At 37.0% G+C, this 23,032-nt stretch overlaps 1 protein-coding gene across 1 annotated transcript in view; it reads left to right on the top strand.

The window, feature by feature from the left end:
- Positions 1-23,032, top strand: part of DSG4 (desmoglein 4) — a 40,394-nt gene that overhangs the window by 2,006 nt on the left and 15,356 nt on the right. The window contains exons 2-8 of the mRNA XM_066352899.1: positions 10,552-10,587; positions 12,442-12,573; positions 14,167-14,322; positions 14,671-14,815; positions 18,436-18,602; positions 18,887-19,021; positions 19,866-20,051. Coding sequence (XP_066208996.1) covers positions 10,552-10,587; positions 12,442-12,573; positions 14,167-14,322; positions 14,671-14,815; positions 18,436-18,602; positions 18,887-19,021; positions 19,866-20,051 — 957 coding nt within the window. The remainder of the gene's footprint in view (positions 1-10,551; positions 10,588-12,441; positions 12,574-14,166; positions 14,323-14,670; positions 14,816-18,435; positions 18,603-18,886; positions 19,022-19,865; positions 20,052-23,032) is intronic.

Below are 23,032 nucleotides of genomic sequence, written 5' to 3'. Positions count from 1 at the left end.
TCCTCTCTGCTCAGGTACATTTTATGACAATATTAATTAAACAATGAATTTTCTTTGACTTGATCTTGAAAAAGTATTATATTTCAGATGCTTAGAATCTCTTTTTAGGAGTATTAATTTATTATCCTTTATCATTTTATTGTTTTGAAAGTTAAATTCTCCCCACAGACACTAAAGTATTTGTGTTTTACATCTCATGGTAATTGTGATAGACTTAAAGTGTTTGTGTGTGTGTGTGTTTTTAATAGAGCTCTTAAGATATCAACTAATAATGTTTGCAGTTAGAAAGTAGAGACTTGCAGCATGATTCAGGATTGAGACAAATGCAGCAATGTATAGGAGGAATCAATATACTATTACAAATGTTTTAGAAGATGGGTTCTCCTGCTTATCTTTTATATCCTGAACTTCAACTCTTCCCCTTTTTCATTAACTAAATCAAAGGCTCTTTGGGGCATCATTGCAGCTTACACCAATAAGGGTGTGGCAGCCTCTCTGAGACTTACAGGTACTCTGTGTCATCTATATTTAACCACAAAGAATGCTTTAAACAAGGCTCTGACTGACTTAACCTATAAAAGCTACCCAAACTTTAAGCTACAATCGGCATTTCATCTTATCATGTGAGTCTTTCAGCATCTCCTTCCCAAGTACGTTCTTCATGTTCTTATGCTGTAAAACACATCAGGGTGGCGAGGTACTGTCAACACTACACCAAGACTTGGAAGCCCCAAGTTTAAGCCACAGATTCCCCTCAAGGGGTTGCATCACTTTGGCTAAGATACCTAACTCCTCAAGGCCTCACTGTGCCCATGGGATAATGTGTGTCAGACATGATGTCACTAAGTTTCTTCTAATGCAGAAACTCTGAGATTCTATCATTGTCTCTATTAAATAGTTAAGTAGTATCAAAGTTCATGTCTGACAGCCAAATATTCTTTTTATAATTTTGGTTGGGGAATCTAAAGATTTAAGTAATGCTATGGAGTGTATAAATTTTACTTAAGGCAGAACAATTAATAGCTGTGAGAAGCCTTTTTTTTTTTTTTTTTTTTTTTAGTTGATAAGGTCATAAAATACAGCCATGTAGCTTTCTTTTACCAGGTATTTTTTTTTTTTTTTTTTTTTTTTGGTATTTTTCTGAAGCTGGAAATGGGGAGAGACAGTCAGACAGACTCCTGCATGCGCCTGACCGGGATCCACCTGGCACGCCCACCAGAGGCGATGCTCTGCCCACCAGGGGGCGATGCTCTGCCCCTCCGGGGCATCGCTCTGTTGCGACCAGAGCCACTCTAGCGCCTGGGGCAGAGGCCAAGGAGCCATCCGCAGCACCCGGGCCATCTTCGCTCCAGTGGAGCCTCAGCTGCGGGAGGGGAAGGGAGAGACAGAGAGGAAGGAGAGGGGGAGAGGTGGAGAAGCAGATGGGCGCTTCTCCTGTGTGCCCTGGCTGGGAATCGAACCCGGGACTTCTACACGCCAGGCCGACGCTCTACCACTGAGCCAACCGGCCAGGGCCACCAGGTAAGATTTTTTTGTGCATATCTGGTGATCATTCATGCTACATATAAGATGCTAACATTTCAATTAAACATTTTAATTCTTGGAAAATAAAGAAGGTAGGAGCTAAACATATAGATACTATCTCATGATAAGTTGAAATGCTAAATTGATCAGCATATTTAGAACTCACCCAGTCACTTATCGGTTTAGTCCTCACATAAAACAATGTGATTCTGACATGTGACACAGAAATTTCACTATCAGGCAAATCTCTAGAAGTAGAGGCTGATGAACAACAATCTTATCTGATCTGGTTTTTTATTTGTACTAAAGAGAATACCTTAGGTAGCATTAAATGACTGGGTCCAACATTGCTTGTCACAGAAATTACGGATGTCCTCATCACACCAAAGATTATATAGAAGTAAATCTCACCTCTGTTAATTCTTTGTTGGTATAAGTGACTAAGGAACTACAAAATATATTTTAAACCAAGTGAATAAATTTATAGTGCTGCCTTCAAATTCCTGCAGAGCCCACGAGGGACTAAAATAAGTCTTATATGCCAACAGATGCTCAGTATTACTATCATGTCACTTATAACTTTAATACACTCTTGATAATAATATTTGTTTATAGAATTGTAGGATAAAAATCCTGTTCTAAAACCATTTCATGGCTTTCAGGACTGTAGGTGTGTTCTTTTCTTCTTTTTAAGGTTTTTTTTTTTTTTTTCAGAGAACTTCTTGATCCTTAGTAAATGGTCTTATGACTCCTTCATGGAGTATCCAGGGAGGAGTTCCTTCTAAAGCAATGAATCTCTTGTTTGAGTTGCAGCTATGTCCCTTCCTTTCCCTTCCCCAAGAGGGATGGCAGTGGAATTCCTCACTCACAAGAGCAGCTCTGATGACAGGGTGTGTGAAAGGAATGACTGGTGAAATGTTCAGATATTACCTGCATGAGAAATGTTTGCCCTTCCTTTTTACACAGCAAATTACACAGCTCACAAACAAAATTGCCACTAATTGATATACTTTCAATTATGAACAAAAGTGGTATACTGTAATTAGGCTTGAACTTGGCATCTCTACCATAGTCCTATGAGGATAGCAATTGCTTTACTCAATTATTTCCACAAGTATTATTCAGGAGAGAACCGCTTATTAATAAGGTACTAGGTGTGCAAAGGACTGTGAAAACTGACTTCAAAAAGGTAAGTCATAGAGATGAAAAATAGGCTTGTTCAGTAGCTACTACTTTAAATACACTCAGTCTATAAGAGAATAATACATATTCTAATATTACAATAGTGTATGTAATGATTTAGATTCTACATTTCTCATCTAAAATCATCATATGCTCTCTAGGAGAAAATATATATTAAAAAAGAAAACTAGGCCCACAAAAATTTTAGCAATCTGTCAAAAGATGGATGGCTATAGAATATTGACTATCTAATTATTTTGCCTAGAATGTATATGTATCATAACATGTCAGAATTTATCTTGTACACAAAAGACACATAATATTTTATCAATGAAATTTTTGAATAAATGAATGGATTTTGTCTTCAATTTATCTCTCTTATCAAGTCACTTCGCCATATTTCCCATCTACACATTCATAGGCAACTTTAATGTGAACAGTGAACTTTCAAGTGAGCTTGAGGGCTGAAAACTGAAACAATGAAGGAGTCGGTTCTCCCTCTTCTTTCCTGAAGGATGTAGAACAATCTCTGGTATTCCATCTGTCATTGGCTTCCCATTTCACACCACACAAGCAAAACATTTTATAGTTAACAAAGTTTTTCACTCATGTAAAACTTCTGAAAGGTAAATAGATGTATCCCTATTTTACAAATAAAGAAACTTTCAAGGCCTAAATGATGCTGACAGCCCATACACGGTACAGTCAGAATTTAAATCCAATACTCCATGTCCAACTCTATCCATTGTTCCAGAATCGACTCCTTTCCCCTTGGGGCCAACTTTGCATCCTGTTTGTGCTTCTCTTGCAACGTTTCTAACATTCTAACATCTTTTCTTGTTTACCTGCTTTCCTCCCTCCTTTGACATGTGATCCCTTCCTGGGGAGGTTCTCTGTCTTAGTCTTCATCATATCCTCAGAGATCAGCACACATACATTTTAGCTTCATAGACGCTTTTATATTGCCAGGAAAAGTCCTATGCAGGTTACTTTAGTTAATGCATTTTATTGTAAGGATATCCAAAAAAGGGAGGGGGAGGCAGGAATAAACTCTCTTACCAACTAGGCCACAGAGACTGTAACACATTCAAGATACCAAACATGTCTCTGGATTGTTTTTACCCCCTCGACTGCAGGTTTCTCTCTCTCTCTCCCTCGTCCTCCACTGCCATGGTCACTGGCTCACCCATCTCCATTTTGTGTTCTATGCTTTAGCCAGGCTTTCGGGCCAAACCCTATCCTTAGATGAAACATGACCTACGTAAGCTCTAAAAGGTGACTTTTGTAGGCAAGAAATTTCTATAATTATCCAGGAACCCACAACTATTCTTCACGGTTTAATTGAAGTTCATGCAGTTATGCTACATGCAATTTAGGAAGATGATTGCGCTTTATGTTTCTTCCAAACCACCTGTTCACAAGTGTTTTCTGGAAGGCGAGGAGCTTCCTGACAGGGCTTATGATTTCGTAGCACCTGAGAATAAAATCTTCCAAGTTTCTGCAGTGAGACCTGCACAGAATGGGAGGATAAGAGGAGGGCTTGGCTGCTGCCTTCAGCAGTAGAGCCAGCTAGCAGAATGCAGAAATACCAGAAGAATACCACAGAGGACAGACACATCAGGCACAATGTAAGTTCTGCTAGATAAGAACCCTGGGGTCTAATTGCAACTGCCCCAACCTAAAAGGGGTAGCAGAAGGACAAGAAAGATCTTAGATTCAAGGGTTCTTAGGGTTATATGGAAATGTTCTTATTCTTCTGTTGGTTTGAGTCCTGTAGAGAGGACAAGAGTAAGGTAAAATGAACTCAAAACACTTCCTTTAAGACTCATCTATTTGATGTGGTTAATTTCTTTCTTCCCCCCCCCTCCAGGCAGAATCATTTAATTATTATTTTTTTAATTAAAGTATAGTTGGCATACAATATTATATTAGTTTCAGGTGTGCAACACAATGTTTTAACATTTCTGTCTTACCATGTGCTCAGCATACTAAGTCTAGTAACCACCTGTCACTGTGCAAAGTTATCACATTATTATTGACTATATTCCCCTTCACCTTTTTCACCCATCTTTCCATTTCCCCCTTCCTTCTGGAAGTGTTGTTTCTAATTCCAAGTCTTTAAAAATGATGGACTGGTTCTTTTTATATGTTAGAATATGCTGTGAGAACACCCTCTGAAGCACAGAGGGAAACGCTTCTTTCACTGTTCTTTCCTCTTTATAAGTGCACTGAGCCTACTTCTTTCACATTTGTACTCTATTTAGATCAGAACTTGAATCAGAGAGAGGATACGGGATTTATCCAGTCACATCTTATAAACAGACTCAAGGCTCATACTCATTTCTTCTGCTTCCAAGCCTAAAGTACTTGTGTCTATACCACATTGCTTTTAATGAAGCTAATCTATAAGTTAGGGCTACATAGCCACTTTAAGATATAAATTATTTAACTTAAAAATATACACTGACTTAAAAATTCTGATAGCTTCATTCCTACTATAAAAATAATCTTTGGTCCTGGCCAGTGGCTCAGTGGATAGAGCATTGGTCCAACATATGGACATCCTGGGCTCGATTCCCAGTGAAGGCACACAGGAGAAGTGACCATCTGCTTCTCCTCCCCTTCTCCTCCTTCTCTCTTCCCTTTCCACAGCCAGTGGCTCAGTTGGTTTGAGTATGGCCCCAGGCACTGAGGATAGCTTGGTTGGTCTGAGCAGCAGCCTCAGGCACTAAAAATAGCTTGGTAGGCAAGTATTGGCCCCAGGTGTGATTACCAGGTGATCCTGGTTGGGGTGTATGCCGGAGTTTGCCTCACTATCTCTCCTCCTCTCACCTAAAAAAAAAAAAAAAAAAAAAAAAAAAAAAAAAAAAAAAAAGACAATACTCTTCAAATTGGAGCATAGATATCCCTGAGATACATAAGCACTTTAAAGGGTACAAATGCACAGATAGTTTTAAAAGAATCATGTACTGGATTGTCAGTTTCCACACGTATATTCTTTCCTTAAGTCATTCGGCTAAACATGCACCTGTGCCTGGGGTATCAAGCAGGTTTTCTTCTCCCAAATTCTCCTTTTTAAAAAGTGACACCTCTCACTCAATGCAAATATTACCATGTTACACTGCAGTAAATTGTAAAAGTATCTTGGACACTAAACTTAGGGATAATTGAAAATATTGATGTCAGTATTGAGAAAGAGATCTGACTTTAAAGCTTATAATGAATCTTTTGACAAGTCATGTGATTTTTCAATTATACATTTTCAACAAAATTAAAAGAGGATGTACTAGAGTTGTCAGCTAATATGTCATTTAAAATCATGTTTAACAATTAAGTTGTAGATTTAAGTGATTAAATCAAAATAAGTTTAGAGAATTAATGACTGGCACTAAAAAAAGAAATCCCCACTATCATCTATTCAATTACTTGAACAAGTTTTTTCCCATACTTACAACTGAAAAACAAAACAAGATAGAGGTGATGCTGGAATTTGTTTAATTCTAGCAGTAATATTTGTTCATGACTGATTTTTTAAAGCTTCATCCATATCTTTATAATAAGCTTCTGATAAAATTTTAGTTTCTATATTCAATGATATTGTATCAAAATTTCCATATTTCCTAGAAATCGGTTGTGCTGCTAATAATCATTATAAAGCTAATTTAATCTAGAAGAAATTGATTTTTAACACCTAGGTCCTCACAATTATAGAAATAACAATAAAATAAAATTTTTATTCATATACATATTTTTGCATTATGAACAGAACCCCAGCTAGGATTCTCACTATATCCCAATTACAATCAGGTTATTGGGTTGATTATAATTCTGAGGGTAAGCAGCATAATGAGGCTATCCTGAGTCTTGATCAAGCCTACGACAAGATCAAAAAGGGCAAGAAAAACAGAGAAGAAAGAAAGAAAGAAAGAAAGAAAGAAAGAAAGAAAGAAAGAAAGAAAGAAAGAAAGAGAAAGAAAGAAAGAAAGAAAGAAAGAGAAAGAAAGAAAGAAAGAAAGAAAGAGAGAGAGAGAGAGAGAAAGAAAGAAAGAAAGAAAGAAAGAGAAAGAAAGAAAGAAAGAAAGAAAGAAAGAAAGAAAGAAAGAAAGAAAGAAAGAAAGAAAGAAAGAGAGAGAGAGAGAGAGAGAGAGAGAGAAAGAAAGAAAGAAAGAAAGAAAGAAAGAAAGAAAGAAAGAAAGAAAGAAAGAAAGAAAGAAAGAAAGAAAGAAAGGAAGGAAGAAGAGAAGAGGAGAAATGGAGGAGAGGGGAAAAAAGAGAGACAAGTGGGAAGCTGAAGATAGGAGAGAGAGCTTCTAATCAAATACAGGTTCACTTGCCAAGCTCAACAACCTTCTGGCATCCCCTCAGGGAGCCTTCCTGTTAACCTCCTGGTGGAGGACAGTGCTTCAGAGTCCCAGCAAAGTTGCGTCTGCAGCCCTGAGTTGAATGGCCCTCTATTATCCTAGTGCCCCCATCACCAAAACGTAAGAGATACACTAAGAAGGCAACCATAAAAATGTATGATGTCTACATGTATTCAGTGACATGAAACTTTACCATAATTGTTAAATGAAAAAATTTACTAAAGAGTGTGTATAATATAACTTTCTTTTGATATAAAAATTACAATTTGTCAAAATATGTTTTTGTAAAATAAAAATGAAAAGTCAAAGAATTTCTCCAAATATTAACAATGGTAAGTAATCTCCAACTAATCAGAGTCTGTGTGATTTTTACTTTTCCTTATGTTTTCCAGAATCATCTACTTTTATAACAACAACAACAAAAATCTAACCCCCAAAGGCAATATTTATTATAAAATAAAATGTCCTATGCAACCAAATGAGACCATTTTCTATTAAATATTAAACTTTTTTCCCAGGTCTAAATATTTCACTAATGTCTAATAAAATTACAAGTAAGGGAGAAAGTAAGTTAAGACAAAACTCTACACACTGTTGCCACATTTCTTATTTCTGGTTTTCCCCTTCAGAACTCAGTTGTTACTCCAAATCCCCAAACACAACCTGCACTTCCTAATATTCCTCCTTCACTTTTGCAAAATCTGCTTTGCATCCAGACTCTCATCTCGGTTCACAGGAGTTCCCTCATTTCACTCTGCTCCCTGCCTCTCTGGAGTTCACAGTAGTACTTTATCACTTCCCCAGACCCCACTCTGCCTTGATAACAATCTCCAACTCTGGGGCAGCCCTTACGTTCCATCCTCACACTTGGCTAGGTTGCCAAGTTCTAATTAGAGGAGGCACAAAATGAAGGGCTGTGCATCATACTCTTGCTTCCTAATGTCAATCAGTCTTCAAACTCTTCATCTGCTATGTAATAATAGTTTATTTTCTCTATTTCTAATTTTCTGTGCTCAAGTGTTCCATAACTCAAGAATTCTAAGTGGGCCTATTGGTTCTCTCTGATTTGCAGCATTTTGTTGGTTCCTGTCACCTCCCTCTTGACAAGTCTCCTCTAGCCCACCCCCCTCCATTCCTGTTCACTCCAACTCCGGAAAGCTATGTAAAAAATTCTACTGCTCTTACACCTCAAGATGATTTTCTTTCTTCATAGTATTCTTCTGGCTTTCCATTCAAAGGAAGAAACTGTCTTCCTCATTGTCAGGTTTCTTTTCCCTGCTTTTTGATTCATCATTTCTATTCTCTCTTAGTTACAATTCTAATTTCTTGACTTTTGCCCCCTTCTCCCCATCCCTTTCTCCTTTTTCTCCTCCTGTCACTCTTTCTTCACAAATGCCCTTTCCCACTCCCTGTAGACCATGTATTTGGTCATGAATCTCACCTAAAAAAATGTCTTGATCTAATTACGTCCTCAAATTGCATCATACCCCTCACATGTTCTTTATCTCCTAACTTGAAAAAAGGATCTATGATTGCTATTTCTACTTTCTCAACTTGTTCCTTGATGCCAGTAAACTGACTTATGCCACTTGCAAAAGTCACAATAACTGTCTCTTTAAGACCCCAAGACCTTCTCAGTTCCCAATCTTTTACCTTGCAGTGAGACATGAACCATAAAATAGTTCCTCTTGTCTAATTTCATATCAATGGACTCCACTAATTATGCCTTTTTCCTGTCTACTTCCTCTTCTCCTTATCCAATCTCTTCTTTCTGAACTCAACTTGCTTACTAACCCTCCATCAAAACCACAACCATCACAACCACTGCCACTTCTGGCCATTTTCGTGTTGACAGAATCTGCACCCACAAACCTGCTCCCTTGGCCTCTCTAATATTGCTTTTAGACTTCTTCCTTCTGTCCCATACCCAAATATATGCATCTCCTATAAGATTCTCTTCTTTGCTTACTTCACTGATTATTTTAATATAATATCCTCATTTCCTGCAACTTAAAATAGCATTTCTATTTAGATAAATTCCACTTCTTCAGTTTTATGTCTATCTCAAATTTTAGCAGCATATTGGAAATAAATAGAACAGCCTAACCAGGTGGTGGCACCGTGAATAGAGCACCGGACTGGGATGCAGAGGACCCCAGTTTGAAACCCCGAGGTCACCAGCTTGAGCGCAGGCTCATTCAGCTTGAGCACGGACTCACCAGCTTGAGCACGGGGTAGCTGGCTTGAGTGTGGGATCATAGATATGACCCCATGGTTGCTGGCTTGAAGCCCAAGTCGCTGGTTTGAGCCCAAGGTCACTGGCTTGAGCAAGAAGTCACTCGCTCTGCTAGAGCCTCCCAGTCAAGGCACATATAAGAAAGAAATCAACAAAAAATTAAGGAACTGCTATGAAGAATTGATGCTTCTCATCTCTCTCTCCCTTCATGTCTGTCCCTCTCTCTGTCTCTCTCTGTATCTGTCACACACACACACACACACACACACACACACACACACACACAGAGAAAATAAATAGAAATAGAACAATCTTCATTCACCATCTCCCTTTAGTGATACTGTCCTGTTGAATCTTCCATTGTTATTAAAAGTGCCCTGATGGCCCCCTACTCAAAAAAAACACACACAATTGAAATCACCAAAATCATCTGACATGTCGTCCCCTTGCGCCCACTGTCTAAAGCCCTGTCATCTCTGGAAATGCCTCCACTGCTCTCTCCAGTGCCACATCAGCGCCCGTGCTCACGTTCTTCTAACGATCCTACCCAAGCAATTGCTCATTCTTAAGTGTCTTGACTTCAAGTGCATTTCCCTTGTAATCTTTCCTTCATATCAATGATATGTTTTTTAAAAAGTGGTTTGTCAATCCCAGTTATCTCATCCAAGCAAGCCCAAACTCCTTAGTTTGCTGTACAAAGCACTTCATGACCTGCCTCCAAACTGACATTCCTAAACTTGTCTCCTATATCTCCTTGCTATTTCCTCTGCCTTCCAGCTAATAATATTATTTAGCATTCCTGGAGCATCCTCTGAAACTTAGTACCTTTACACCTGCGCTCAGTTTTACTCTGGCTAAAAATTATTTCCCCCATCAATTTCTCTTATCAAAGCAGTTTCATCTTGCAGAATCCTTTCAAATCTTGCTCTCCTATGAGGCCTTCCTAGAACTCACTTGCTAACTTGCATTGTCTGCTTTTCCCTTCTAGTGCGCCCGTGGGTTCCTCTGTTGAAGTACATACTCTAACTTTCCTTCCTGTAGTTCTGTATTTGTCTTCTTTAAAAGTATAAAAGCCTTTGGGGGCAAAAAGCCTGTATTATTAATTTTGTATTACCCATGTTTATTCCATATTATTAGCAAAATGTATGTTTAAGAAATGAATTAATCAGAGAACATTGTCCATAGTTTTATAACACTGTTTCCTTTAAATTATGCTAACCTATGCTAATGTTGTACCTTTTATAATAGGTGTTGCTGGAAGTAAACAGTGAATTTATTGTCGAGGTAATGTATAATTATTAAAACTATTTTCTCAATTTAAAATTGAAAGAAAGTGAATTGTTAAATGCATCATATGTCAAAAAATCAGAATATTTGAAAATAACAACAGAAAAACCCATAATTTTACGTTTCCACGCTTTTAGGCATGGTTTGCAACAGCTCAATGTCACAATAACTCTTACTTATCAAACTATACTAATAGTTTATTTCTGTTTCCCAATCTGAAGGCACTCAATAGAAGCAAAGCAACAAGCTGGAAAGGGAAGAGGGTTTTTAGACAGTTACATCAGCAAAAAAGACAATTAGATGGTCAACCAATGACGAAAAAATACAAAAAAAATCTGTAATCAAAACTAAATAAAACAACAGAGAATTCTGTGCCATTTAGAATGGGACTCAGGAAATAAAAGCTGCTATCCTCCCTGGCAGGCTTTATCATAGTAGTTGAATTTTCATTATGATAATATCAAATAATTGAAGAAAATATAATACTTTTGTAATCTCTATTGGAAAAAAATTAAAGATAAGTTTTAAAACTAAAGTAAATTTTAGGAAGTTGCATCAAAATGAGAAAAAACATAAAAGTTTTGGTTCTTGAAAATATAAGCTCCATTCACATGGAACGCCTCCTTCCCCCAAAGTGGTAATTAAATGAAGTCTTAGCTTGAATAAACATACAATTATCTATGTCTCAACAAGTCCATTAGGAGTTACAAAATACATATATATATATGTGTATGTTTACACATGTAAACAAATGTTTATGGATGTAGTAACTTTTCTAAAGTCTTTAATAGTATAAAATTCTTAAACACCCTTCAACAATAGTAAATTAGACTATAAAGAGAAAACATAACAAGCAGAGATACAAATGGATGGCATTGAGAATCCACAGAGGTGTCCATGGGATTATGGCAGTTACCATCATTTCAGTTAAAATAGTCTTCTAACCCTGCAGTCAAGTATCTGGATGCATAGCCAGAGTGGTGTCCTTATCAACAGAAAAGAAAAGCCTTCCCCCTATTTTAGGGGAGTACACTCACTGCACAACTTTCCTTTTGCAAGGGATGCACTCATCTGGAACACCAGCAATCTTTTAAACTCTGGAGACCAGAAAGCCTGGTCAGAGCTCAATGAAGGGTACGGTGGGCAAGGTCTCTACCTGGTGAAACATCTGGTCCAAACGAAAATGTTTCTAAAATTTGATCTTATTCAAAACATCATTAAACGTGGTTGATCCATGCCAAATGGTCCGTGATATTTGGTCCTGTCCAAAACATCCTATACACTTTTTTTATAATTTTGGTTTACAGAATTAATACCTAAAAATACTATCCTATTTTATTAATCCAATTACTATATTGTGGCTGTATAGCCAGTAATAACCCTTCTTGCCCTGGTAGCCCAGCTGGTAATGGCACATGAGGTTAAGAAGGTAAGTCAGCTTAGAAACCTCCATAAACATTTCTGAACAAGATCAAATATCAAGGACCTTTTGGCATGAACCAAATATTCCTATGGATGTTCAGATAGAATCAAATGTCTGCTAACTGGTGAGCACAGATTAAAAGAAGAATAACTACATATACCATATTATCCAATATAGCACATTATAAGCTCTCTGCATAGTTATAAGATTTCTTTCACTAGATTCATATAATTAGCAGTGAGATGATTCCAAAAGAAGTAGCTGGTAAGGTTGACCAAGCTATATCTAGAGTTGTCATTAGTAAAAACATTTTTGTTCCTCAAATTCAGTACCATTGCTTCTTTGGGTGTACCTTGCAGTGTTGAATAAATGTCCTTACTGATTAAAATTACTCTGACACTGTGAACTGTGAATGATTCTTGCTTAAGGTGAAAGAATTAGACATTGAAAATGGCACTACAAAATGGCAAACTGTCAGAAGACAAAAGCGGGAGTGGATCAAGTTTGCAGCGGCGTGTCGAGAAGGAGAGGACAACTCCAAGAGGAATCCGATCGCCAGAGTAAGTGATGAAAGAACAGGAGTGTCCTGTGCTGATAACAAAGGCTTCTGAAGGGCACAAAAGCCCTCAAACATTTTAAGGGTTTGCAGTCTTCACTATTTCATAGTGACTTGGAAAGATGGGTGACATGTAGTCATTTGTTCAGTTCCTGTTGCTGAGGCACCATGTTGATCATCACATCCTGGGAGCTGCTACAGAGCAGAATGTCCTTGAATGACCCTAGAAGAGAAACTTGTGCCTCCAGCCCTAGTGGGCTTTGTCTGTCCTTCTGTCTTCTGCTTACCATCGCCTGCACGTTTTAGGAAATTTACACATGTACTACTATTCTTCTGACTAGCGCTCTCCAAATCCAAAGCTTAAATAATTGTCTCCAAGAAAGTAAGAATAAGGTCAGAAGTTCTCACTAGACTCCTAGACCCAAAAATATGGGACACTTACAACCATGTCAACGCAATCAATTAAAAAATAAATTTAAAAAACACGTGCCAAAAGAAAGGTATTTCAAATTAATGGGTCTCAATAAGAAAGGAGCATTCATTAGCTTTTTTCAGGCATCTTGACCTTGGGCCACTGATGAAAACAAGAGTAGTGATTTACCAGAATTTTTTCCTTAGAGCTTTATATTAAAAATATAGTAAGTATCAGCAATGATATTATAGATATAGTCCCAGCTCAAGGAAAGAGATTTATTCTCTCTCAAATGTAATCAAATTTTTGAAAAGCTTTTAAATTGTTATTGTTTCCATTCAATTCCCAATTATAGCCTTATGTTTCGCATTTGCATTTTATGCTCTTTTCTTATATTTGCATTTGAGGGATTTCTGGATTTTCATCTATATAAATAAATTCTTTGGACTGGACTGGAGCTCATCCAATTTGTATTCTAGTTGTCTTTACTTAATTATAGGTATTTGGGAACCAAATCTTAGTATTTTACTGAGTGTTCTCATATTTAGTATATACGTTAGATTTCAAAATTTAAACTACCTTTGTTTAAATTTATGACCCATAGACATAAAACTATGAAAATGTAATCTAGACAGCAGAATATGTGTCATAAATCTATCTGGCAGATGAGTGATACAAGTTTTGATTAATAAAATCATTGCAAATATCTTTAAACATTGTATTCACTTTTGATTTTCTTAATTTAAATTATCTACCATTTTGATTAAATTTCAAACAGAGTCTAATCAGTGTACTTAACAGGACACAATTTATACACAATCAGAAAGATTCTGATTTTTTCTGTCAAACTCTTTCTCTACATAAAAAATCAGAGAAGTGAACAATATAATGTTAACAATAACAAATCTAGCTTCAAGCGTAACTATGCCATATGTCAATCATTTGGGTATAGTGTATATATATTACCTCATACAATCCCCATAACAAACCCAGAATATAAGTGGTATTGCCCCATTATAAACTAGTGCTCGGCCAAGATAAGTGAATTTTCCAAGGTCACGTAGGCCTATGTTGTGATACCGGGTTTCAATGCAAGACCCATCTGGCTATAAAACCATTCCCTTCACATTCCACTAAACTGTAAAGTTCATGATCGGCCCTAAACCCTAGCCATTTTCCTCATAGATACGATCAGACTGCGAAGCAAACCAGAAGATTACATACCGCATCTCTGGCGCAGGGATTGACCGACCGCCATATGGAGTGTTCACCATTAACCCTCAGACCGGGGAAATTAACATCACCTCCGTAGTGGACAGAGAAATAACACCACTTTTCTTGGTACGTCACAGTAATATGTCTTGATTTGTACATATTATTTTTCTTCCCTTTTTAAAAATACATCATCTCATGACTGATTCCTACTTTTGATAAAATACAGTAGAATGAAATCAAATAAAGGGCGTGAGGAGATGGAAAGAGTAGGAAAAACGTTTATGGTTCAGCATTCTCTAGTGGGTTGTATATGCATGTCATCAAATATCTGGAAAATATTTAAACTACTAGACTAGAAAAATAAGTCTGAATTTACTCAGAGAATTGTTTTCTTGCCCATTTCCTTCTATATTTTCAAGCATGCCACTTAATTTCTTTTGGTGGAGAAAGAGTTTTTTTTCCAACTTTCTACAGATTTATTGCCGGGCTCTGAATTCCCGGGGTGAAGATTTAGAACGCCCTCTTGAGCTTAGAGTCAAAGTTATGGACATAAATGATAACCCTCCGGTCTTTACACAAAATGTGTACACAGCCAGCATTGAAGAAAACAGCGACGCCAGTGAGTAGAATGGTTCTCCTTCTCTGCATTATACCATAACTATTGAATATATCTCTTGCTCAAAAGCTTTAGGAGATTGAAATGCAAGTAATTTAAAGATCAGAAAATATCAGACTTGTATTTTGAAGAAACCCCACAAATTCTAACTTAAAATTGAGCTAGAAAAAAAAATCAGGTCTAAAATGTTAAATATCTTCTTTTTTGTGAAGGGTTCTTATAGATGTGATTTAGCAGGGGCTTAGTGCCTTCTTCAGAGATTGGTGCTCAGCTCACAATTAATGTAATCCAAATGTATGAACTGAAATAAAACCATGAATGTAGATAAGGGCCCTGTTCTGTTCTAGTCCCCAAAATCTGGGCTAAACCACACCAGATGGGAAATGATGAAGGTTACTTCTGCAACTGTGCAGTTGGGACCCAGGGTCAGCTGCCCCAAGGTATCCCACAATGCATACTGATTATTTTGAATCAAAATTACTTAAGAAATTGCCCATGCAAGAAGAACATGCTGATCTCCCCCCACTATCCCCCTCCTCCCCCAACCCTTGAAATCAGGAGACACATGCCTCATGCAAAAGGTCCCCTGCCTGCACCTGGAAACACCCATATAGCCAGTGTTAAGGAATACAGAGCCAAAGAACCTGTCTAAATAAACCTTGTTGCCTGTGTATTAATTTCCTGCCCAAACTTCATTTAGATTTCTCAGTAAGGAATACCCAAACCTTGCTTAAATTCCCTTCTAATGAGCACTTTTTTTTCCCTCTCAGCTCTTCAAAAACTTATTTTTATTTTGTCTAGAAAGTATAAATTGTTGGCTGGTCCATCACTTCTTAGAGCATTATTTATTATTCTCCCATGTGTACATAACAAATTGGACTTTTTTTTTTACTCCTGTTAATCTCATCTTCAGCCAATTTTAAGGGGGACTTCTCTCCCTAACAGTACCCATCAGATCATTCACGAAGGATAAGTATGGCTCTTCACAGTCTACACAGCAAGTTACATTACATTCTCTCTTTTTTTTCACCTTTCTATCCTGTTTAATCCCATCTCCAACTCTAATACTCTCTTCTTTTTCCCTCAATCACTTCTCCTGCACTTCCTTTCCACACTTACACTTTTCCTATGTTGCTACTCTCTCTTTTCCATCTTTGCTTTCTGCCTCTTTCTTCCTTCAGTCCTCTAATATTCCTTTTCATTTCACATTTTTATTTGCACTTCTGCCTCTAAGTAAAATGTAGGGCCCTGGCCGGTTGGCTCAGCGGTACAGCAACAACCTGGCATGTAGATGTTCTGGGTTTGAGTACCAGTCAGGGCACACAGGAGAAGTGACCATCTGTTTCTCCACCCCCTCCCCCTTCCACTTCTCTCTCTCTTTCTTTCTCTATTTCTCTCTCACAGCTATGGCTGCATTGGCCCCAGGCACTGAGGATGGCTCTATGGAGCCTCTGCCTCAGGTGCTAAAAATAGCTCCGTTACAAGCATGGCCCCAGATGGGCAGAGCATCAACCCCAGACTGGGTCACCAGGTGGATCCTGGTCAGGGTGCATGCAGGACTCTGTCTCTGCATCTCCCCTTCTCTCACTTACAAAAAAAAATGAAAAAAGAGAATAGAAAAAAGAAATTTCAGAATAAAAAGGGGATAAGAAAGGAAGTTAGAGGTAACAATGCAGAGTCCATGGAAGAAGGGTGGAGAAGTCTGGGGGAGAAAAGGGATAAAAAATGATGGGGGAGAAAAAGAAATAACAAAAGGTGGGGGTCAAGGGGAGTATCAGGAGAACTTCTTCAGATGCCCTAAAAAAAGTGATGCTGAAAACAGGATGGGAGAATATAGAAAGGCAAAACAAACAAAAAGTGTCTCCATAGCCTGTCACTGTTTCCTCACTAACACACTGAGGACAAGCTTGGTGAAGGAAGAGAAGGCGAAACCACATTCATCTCCACTCCCTCGCTGATTAGCATCCTTGTTAATGCTTCCTTATATGAGGAGAGTTACCCACAGGGCCAAAGCATATTTCCATAAACTATGACCTCCTTCAAACTTGGCTCTATCTATTCAAGGTGTCCCTGGATCTCTGTCTGTGCAAGGATTTTTCACTTTAAAGCCAAGCTGGGAAGCACAGAAACATCAGGAAACGGACAACTCTGGAAAATCTGCCCTGTGGGCTGATGTCCTTGGCTTAGAGGACATCAGTCCTTGGGTATTGACTTAGAGTGTTGGTGCTTTGTTGCTATGAATAATTAAGAACTGATATTCCTGTGAACAAATTTTCTTTTCAATAATTATAGATTTTGACTGTGCAGTAAAGTATCCTATTTCCCCATGTATAAAACGCACTTAATTTGGGGGTCCAAAACTTGGGAAAAAATGTATTCCATAAAGTTATTGAACTCAAGTTTTATTCATCATAAAATTCATACAACTCCTCATCACTGTCAAAACTCTCATCCATTAGTTTGTCCTCATCTGTGATGACGAATCACTGTCTTCAACAATGAGTGCAAAACAAGTGCAAAAAAGTGGGAAATGCAAGTTAAAAATATATACAACCACTACACAAGATACACCCAGTTTTTAGACACCAAATTTTTCAAAAAAGGGTACATTTATACATGGGGAAATACGGTACTATTATCTTTCAAGGCAATAAATAGTAATTCTCTGCTCCCTGGATGAGCAACAAAAAAGGATGCAGTTGCTCACTAAATAATTGCAATGTTGAATTATTATTTCTTAACTTTTATTCTATTCTATTCTATTATTTGTGAAAAGAGGGGAGGCAAAGAAACAGACTCCTGAATGCACCCCAACCAAGATCCACCCTGCAAGCCCACTAGGGGGTGATGCTCTACCCATCTGGGGCACTGCTCCATTGCTCAGCAACCAAGCCATTTTTTTAGGCCTGAGGCAAAGGCCATGGAGCTATCCTCAGCACCCAAGGCCAACTCACTGGAAACAATCAAGTGGGAGGGGAAGAGAGAGAGAGAAAAGGGAAGGGTGGAGAAGCAGATGGTTGTTTCTCCTGTGTGCCCTGACTGGGAATCAAACCTGGGACATCCACGTGCCTGGCTGACATTCTACCACTGAGCCAACCAGCCAGGGCTGCTATCATCTTTTTTAATTAAGCATTTTAAAATAATTTCAGAAGACAGTGGCAAAAACAATATAACATTTCTTTTTTAAAATAGCTTTATGATAGAGTACACAGAACTTCTTTTGCATACATTAAAAGTCACTATATTCTGCTACTGATTTACCATTTAATCGTTTAAGGAGAGCAAGTACTAACAGTAAAGGATTTTATAAAGGAAACCACTGTTATTTTTGTAATCAACAGTGTAGCTAAAGTTATGACATACACAGTGGGGCAAAGTAGGTTTATGTTGTCAGTTTGTGAAACACAGAGTTTATTCTTGTATTATTATTTATTAATTATTGTATTATTTTTCATACACACAATGGTACACCTACTTCTGCCCTGCCTTGTATAGTCTCATGGATAACTAGAAGAGAGAGAACACCGGAGAAGGCCAACCATGTTTTCTTCCTTTGCCTGATGATTTACTGAATCAATTTTAACGAAGTTCCAAACATTCTCCATCTCCATCTCCATTTCTAGACACATTGGTAGTAAAGTTAAGTGCCACGGATGCAGATGAAGACAATCACCTAAACTCTAAAATCGCCTACAAGATCATCTCTCAGGAGCCAGTAGGTCCACCAATGTTCATCCTGAACAGGTACACTGGAGAGGTCCGCACGATGTCCAGTTTCCTTGACAGAGAGGTAAAGCCTTCTTTATGAATGAATAAGAGGAAATAAAGATGTGAAAAAAAGATTTTCAATTGTGAAAATACAAAGATGAAATAATCTATGTATGCCCTTCTCCCAATGTAAAGGAGGGGAGGAAAAATAACCCAACCATTATTTTCAATGAAAATTATATAGAAGAAAAATAATATTAAAATATTGTATAATATTATAAAAGAAATGCAGAATAATGACATCAGATGTTGGATTTTATTCAGAACCAGACCTCAGTCTCACAATTCTTTTGCATCTGAATTAAGGAACACGGCATGTATAACCTGCTTGTGAGGGGCTCAGATCGAGATGGAGCCGTAGACGGACTGTCTTCTGAGTGCGCCTGTAGAATCAAAGTGTTAGATGTCAATGATAATTTCCCCACCTTGGAGAAAACTTCTGTAAGTTGTTACCTTTATAATCCTTTTTACATAAATGTCAAGAATCGATTTATTTCCCCACTAGTTGGTGAACCTGGTTCTTTCACATGTATGTATGTACTCAGCTTTGCTATATAAACCTTAAAATGTCTTACGTATAATATATATTATATCTTAATATTGTATATTGGCCTTTGAGTCATTATTCCATGCAAATCTTCTTTATGAAAGCAACAGACCATCTTCTCCATACCCTCCACTCACAGAAATGTGGAAATTTATTAATATAATTCTGGGAATCATATAACAACATTGATGTATCTTTATATGCCTGCTGACTTACTGAATTAATTCTAATAGAGTCCCAGACATTCTCAACCTGCACTTTCATCTTCAGACACAAAGAAGCATAAAATCAAAATCAACAGAGTCAAATCTGGCTTGCCACTTGTTTTGGTACAAAAGAAAATTATTGGACCACAGCCATGCTTATTTATTACATGTTCTCTCTAGTTGCTTTCATGCTATGGCAGCAAAAATGAGTAGGTACAACACTAACTCTTGGGCCCACAAAGCCTAATGGATTTGTTACCTGGCCCTTTAAAGAAGGAAGGTATGGAAAATTAAAAATAACCAAGAAAAATGAATCAAAATGCCAGTTTGACCTTGATTTTTATAGATAGCACATGAAAATCAGTTTTATTATTTTATAATCATTTTATTGTTAGATTTCTGATATGTCATTTAATAATGATGCAAATCACTGACACAGTTTGTTGTTAATATTTTAAATTATAATTAAGTATTAGAAAGTATTTCCTCTTTTGGAAATTCATTGATTATAAAATTGATCTATGTCATTCAGTACTCAGCAAACATTGAAGAGAACTGTTTAAATTCTGAACTGATACGATTAAAAGCAATTGATCTTGATGAAGAAGGCACTGAAAATTGGTTGGCAAAATATTTCATTCTCTCTGGAAATGATGGAAATTGGTTCGATATTCAAACTGACCCAAGAACCAATGAAGGCATTTTGAAAGTTGTCAAGGTACAGTATGGGATCTGCAACATTTTCTTTTTAAAGAAGTTTTAAAATACTCTTAGAGACAGAATCTGCTTACAAAAGCAATCCATAACCTTGAATACTGTTTACATGAACGAGCAGCCTAAGTATGCTTACTGTGTTGGGTTGAGACTTCTGGCCAAGCAATACAATATTTATTAGCAAGAAACATAAGGAGGCTATTTTGTTCTCACAGTGCCCAATGTCTAGTTGAGAAGTCAAGGCAAGGACTCCCAAAAGATAATAAAAATAAGCATTAAAAATACAATAAATAGATGTTATATTACACATAATTAATTTCCAAATGAATGAAATATAATTAGTGGGATAAGAGGTGGTATACTTCTGAGCTAGATTTGTCTGAAAAGATTTCATGCAGGGAATATGGTTTCACCAGGACCTTATAGCTGAGATTGCTAATGTGGTCAATGTAATGAGCATACATACAGCGCTGATAAAAATGTGAAGCATGTTCAGGGCGTGGGGAGCAACACCGTGGAGCAGGAGCAGAGTATCCACTAAGAGCAGCAATGAGATTCAAGAATAGAGATGTTGAGTTGGAGTTGGTCTGCTGAGAAACTTGAATACCAAACACAGAGCATGGCTTTTTTGCCAAAGATTAATTTTTTTCAAATTACTTTGTTTATACTTTATGGACTGCAATATAATCTAAAAATATAAATTAGAAACAAAACTACAAACTAGTAAGATATTTGTTTCCTTAGTCCTCGATGGCAGAAAACTGCTTCTTTTGGTTGGAAACTCTCAATCTCCTTCCTGTTTCACATTTAATTCTAAAATGAACCAATGTTTCTTGAAAATTAGCAGTATCATATCAAAAAAAAAAGAAAAGAAAAGAAAGAAAGAAGGGGAAGGGAGGGAAAGGGAGAAGAGAAAAAAGAAAAAAGAAAAGAAAAGAAAAGAAGAGATAAGAAAGAGAAAAGAAAAAAGAAAAAAAAACCCTGAATGTGAGAATCTTATAGCTTTTATAGAAGCAAAAAACTCACCAGAAGCCAGACTTATTTCTGGAGGGGCTCTTTTCACTCTGAGCCCTTCCCGAGTATCATTTTTTTTAAGGCTGACCCCCTACTTTTCTACACATACCTACATATCCTTTGTAAGTCATTACTCTTCAAACACGCCTGAAACTGCAGAAACTGAGTTTTCCAGCCTCTCTATTCTATCTCCAAGGAGAGACTCAGTGGTAAACAGTTTTCATTGCTCTTTGCACAATCCTGACCTCCAGGCACAATTGGAAAATCCTTGATAAAAGCCCAGTTGAAAAGAATGCGGATTTTCTGCCTTTCCTTTCTCTTTTATCTTTCTTGTTAGAGGGAAAATGAGCTCTCAACCAGTTTCCTGTTCCTACATTTTGAGAATGTCTATAATTGATTCAACCTTAGGCTCATATTAATTTATTTCATCACACTCTTATTTAATGAGAAAACTATTCTGACAAACAAAAAGCACATATGTGTGTGTACAAGAAAGCCACCAAAGATTTCTTTATCAGAATAGAGGATCGCAGATTTTTTATTTATGTAAAGCAGGGCTAATCAACCTTTTTATACCTACCGCCCACTTTTGTATCTCCGTTAGTAGTAAAATTTTCTAACCGCCCAACGGTTCCACAGTAATGATGATTTATAAAGTAGGGAAGTAACTTTACTTTATAAAATTTATAAAGCAGAGTTACAGCAAGTTAAAGCATGTAATAATAATTACTTACCAAGTACTTTATGTTGGATTTTCGCTAAGTTTGGCAGAATAAATCTTTATAAAACAACTTACTATAATTAAATCTATCTTTTATTTATACTTTGGTTGCTCCGCTACCACCCGCCATGAAAGCTGGAATGCCCACTAGTGGGCGGTAGGGATCAGGTTGACTACCAGAGATGTAAAGACAGAACAGAATTCTAGAAAATAAAAACTGGGTTGTAGAAGAGCAATCTCTTCCAGTTGAAAATCCAGTTCTGAGTACACAATTCATATTCAGCTCTGTTCAAGGCATTATGTGGATCAGGGAGGGGAACAGATGTACAGAAGCAATCTCGACGGTGTTACCTAAAATTTAAGTGAGGCATGTTGAGCCAGCCCTTGTGAAGAATTTAACTTAAACCTAAGAAAAGACTCATAATGTCACCGAACTCCCCTGAGGGGCAGAGATTTATTTATGAATCTTGCTGATGGCACGCACTGACAGCTTGACCCCTGGTATTGGCATATGTGTTGCATGTGCTTTTTACATTAGCTTCCAGAAACTTCTAAACAGATATTGTCCAGTACTGCCTTTCTTACAACTGCTTTTTCATTTGTGACATTTCATGGTTCTGCCATTAATCATTCTGTATAAAAATATTCTATTCATCTTTTATCCAGGGAACTCATCTCAAAGTTAAGTTTTTTTCTGGATATAGTATTTACTTATTCTCCAGGTATGTCTGTGAAGAAGTCTTCTTATCCATCATACCCAGCACAATTAAATTACAGTTTAGGGCTGACTATAACAATCATAAATTCTCCTTTAAAATTCATTTGCAACATATTTTTTAATTTACATGTTCATTGCATCATATATATTTAGCTCCTTTATTCTATTGATTATACTTTCATAAATTCTCTGATGCAAATTCTGCAAAGGAAACTGAGGCTTATTCATTCATTTAATAGTTGTGGACATTTTAAATTTCATTCTAAGTAGTTGTTCATTTAATTTTTTATAAACACCTCATTTGGAAAGAAAGATCATTTTCTATTCCAGGGTTTTTATATAAGAAGTTCAAAACTCCAAATATAAGTTCAATTTAAATTCCCAGGTCTAAATGACCTATACACCTCATAATGTTAAAAGATAAAGGGAATAACATGTCTGAAATGCCTCATGCAGTAATGAATAAAATTTTATCAACTCAAAGTCTGAATTGCATAGTTCCTGGACTTTATTCTGGTATGTTTATATTCTT

The sequence above is a fragment of the Saccopteryx leptura genome, chromosome 11, assembly GCF_036850995.1.
Source record: "Saccopteryx leptura isolate mSacLep1 chromosome 11, mSacLep1_pri_phased_curated, whole genome shotgun sequence".
In the NCBI taxonomy this organism is placed as follows: domain Eukaryota; kingdom Metazoa; phylum Chordata; class Mammalia; order Chiroptera; family Emballonuridae; genus Saccopteryx; species Saccopteryx leptura.
This window is presented reverse-complemented; position numbering and strand designations above follow the sequence as displayed.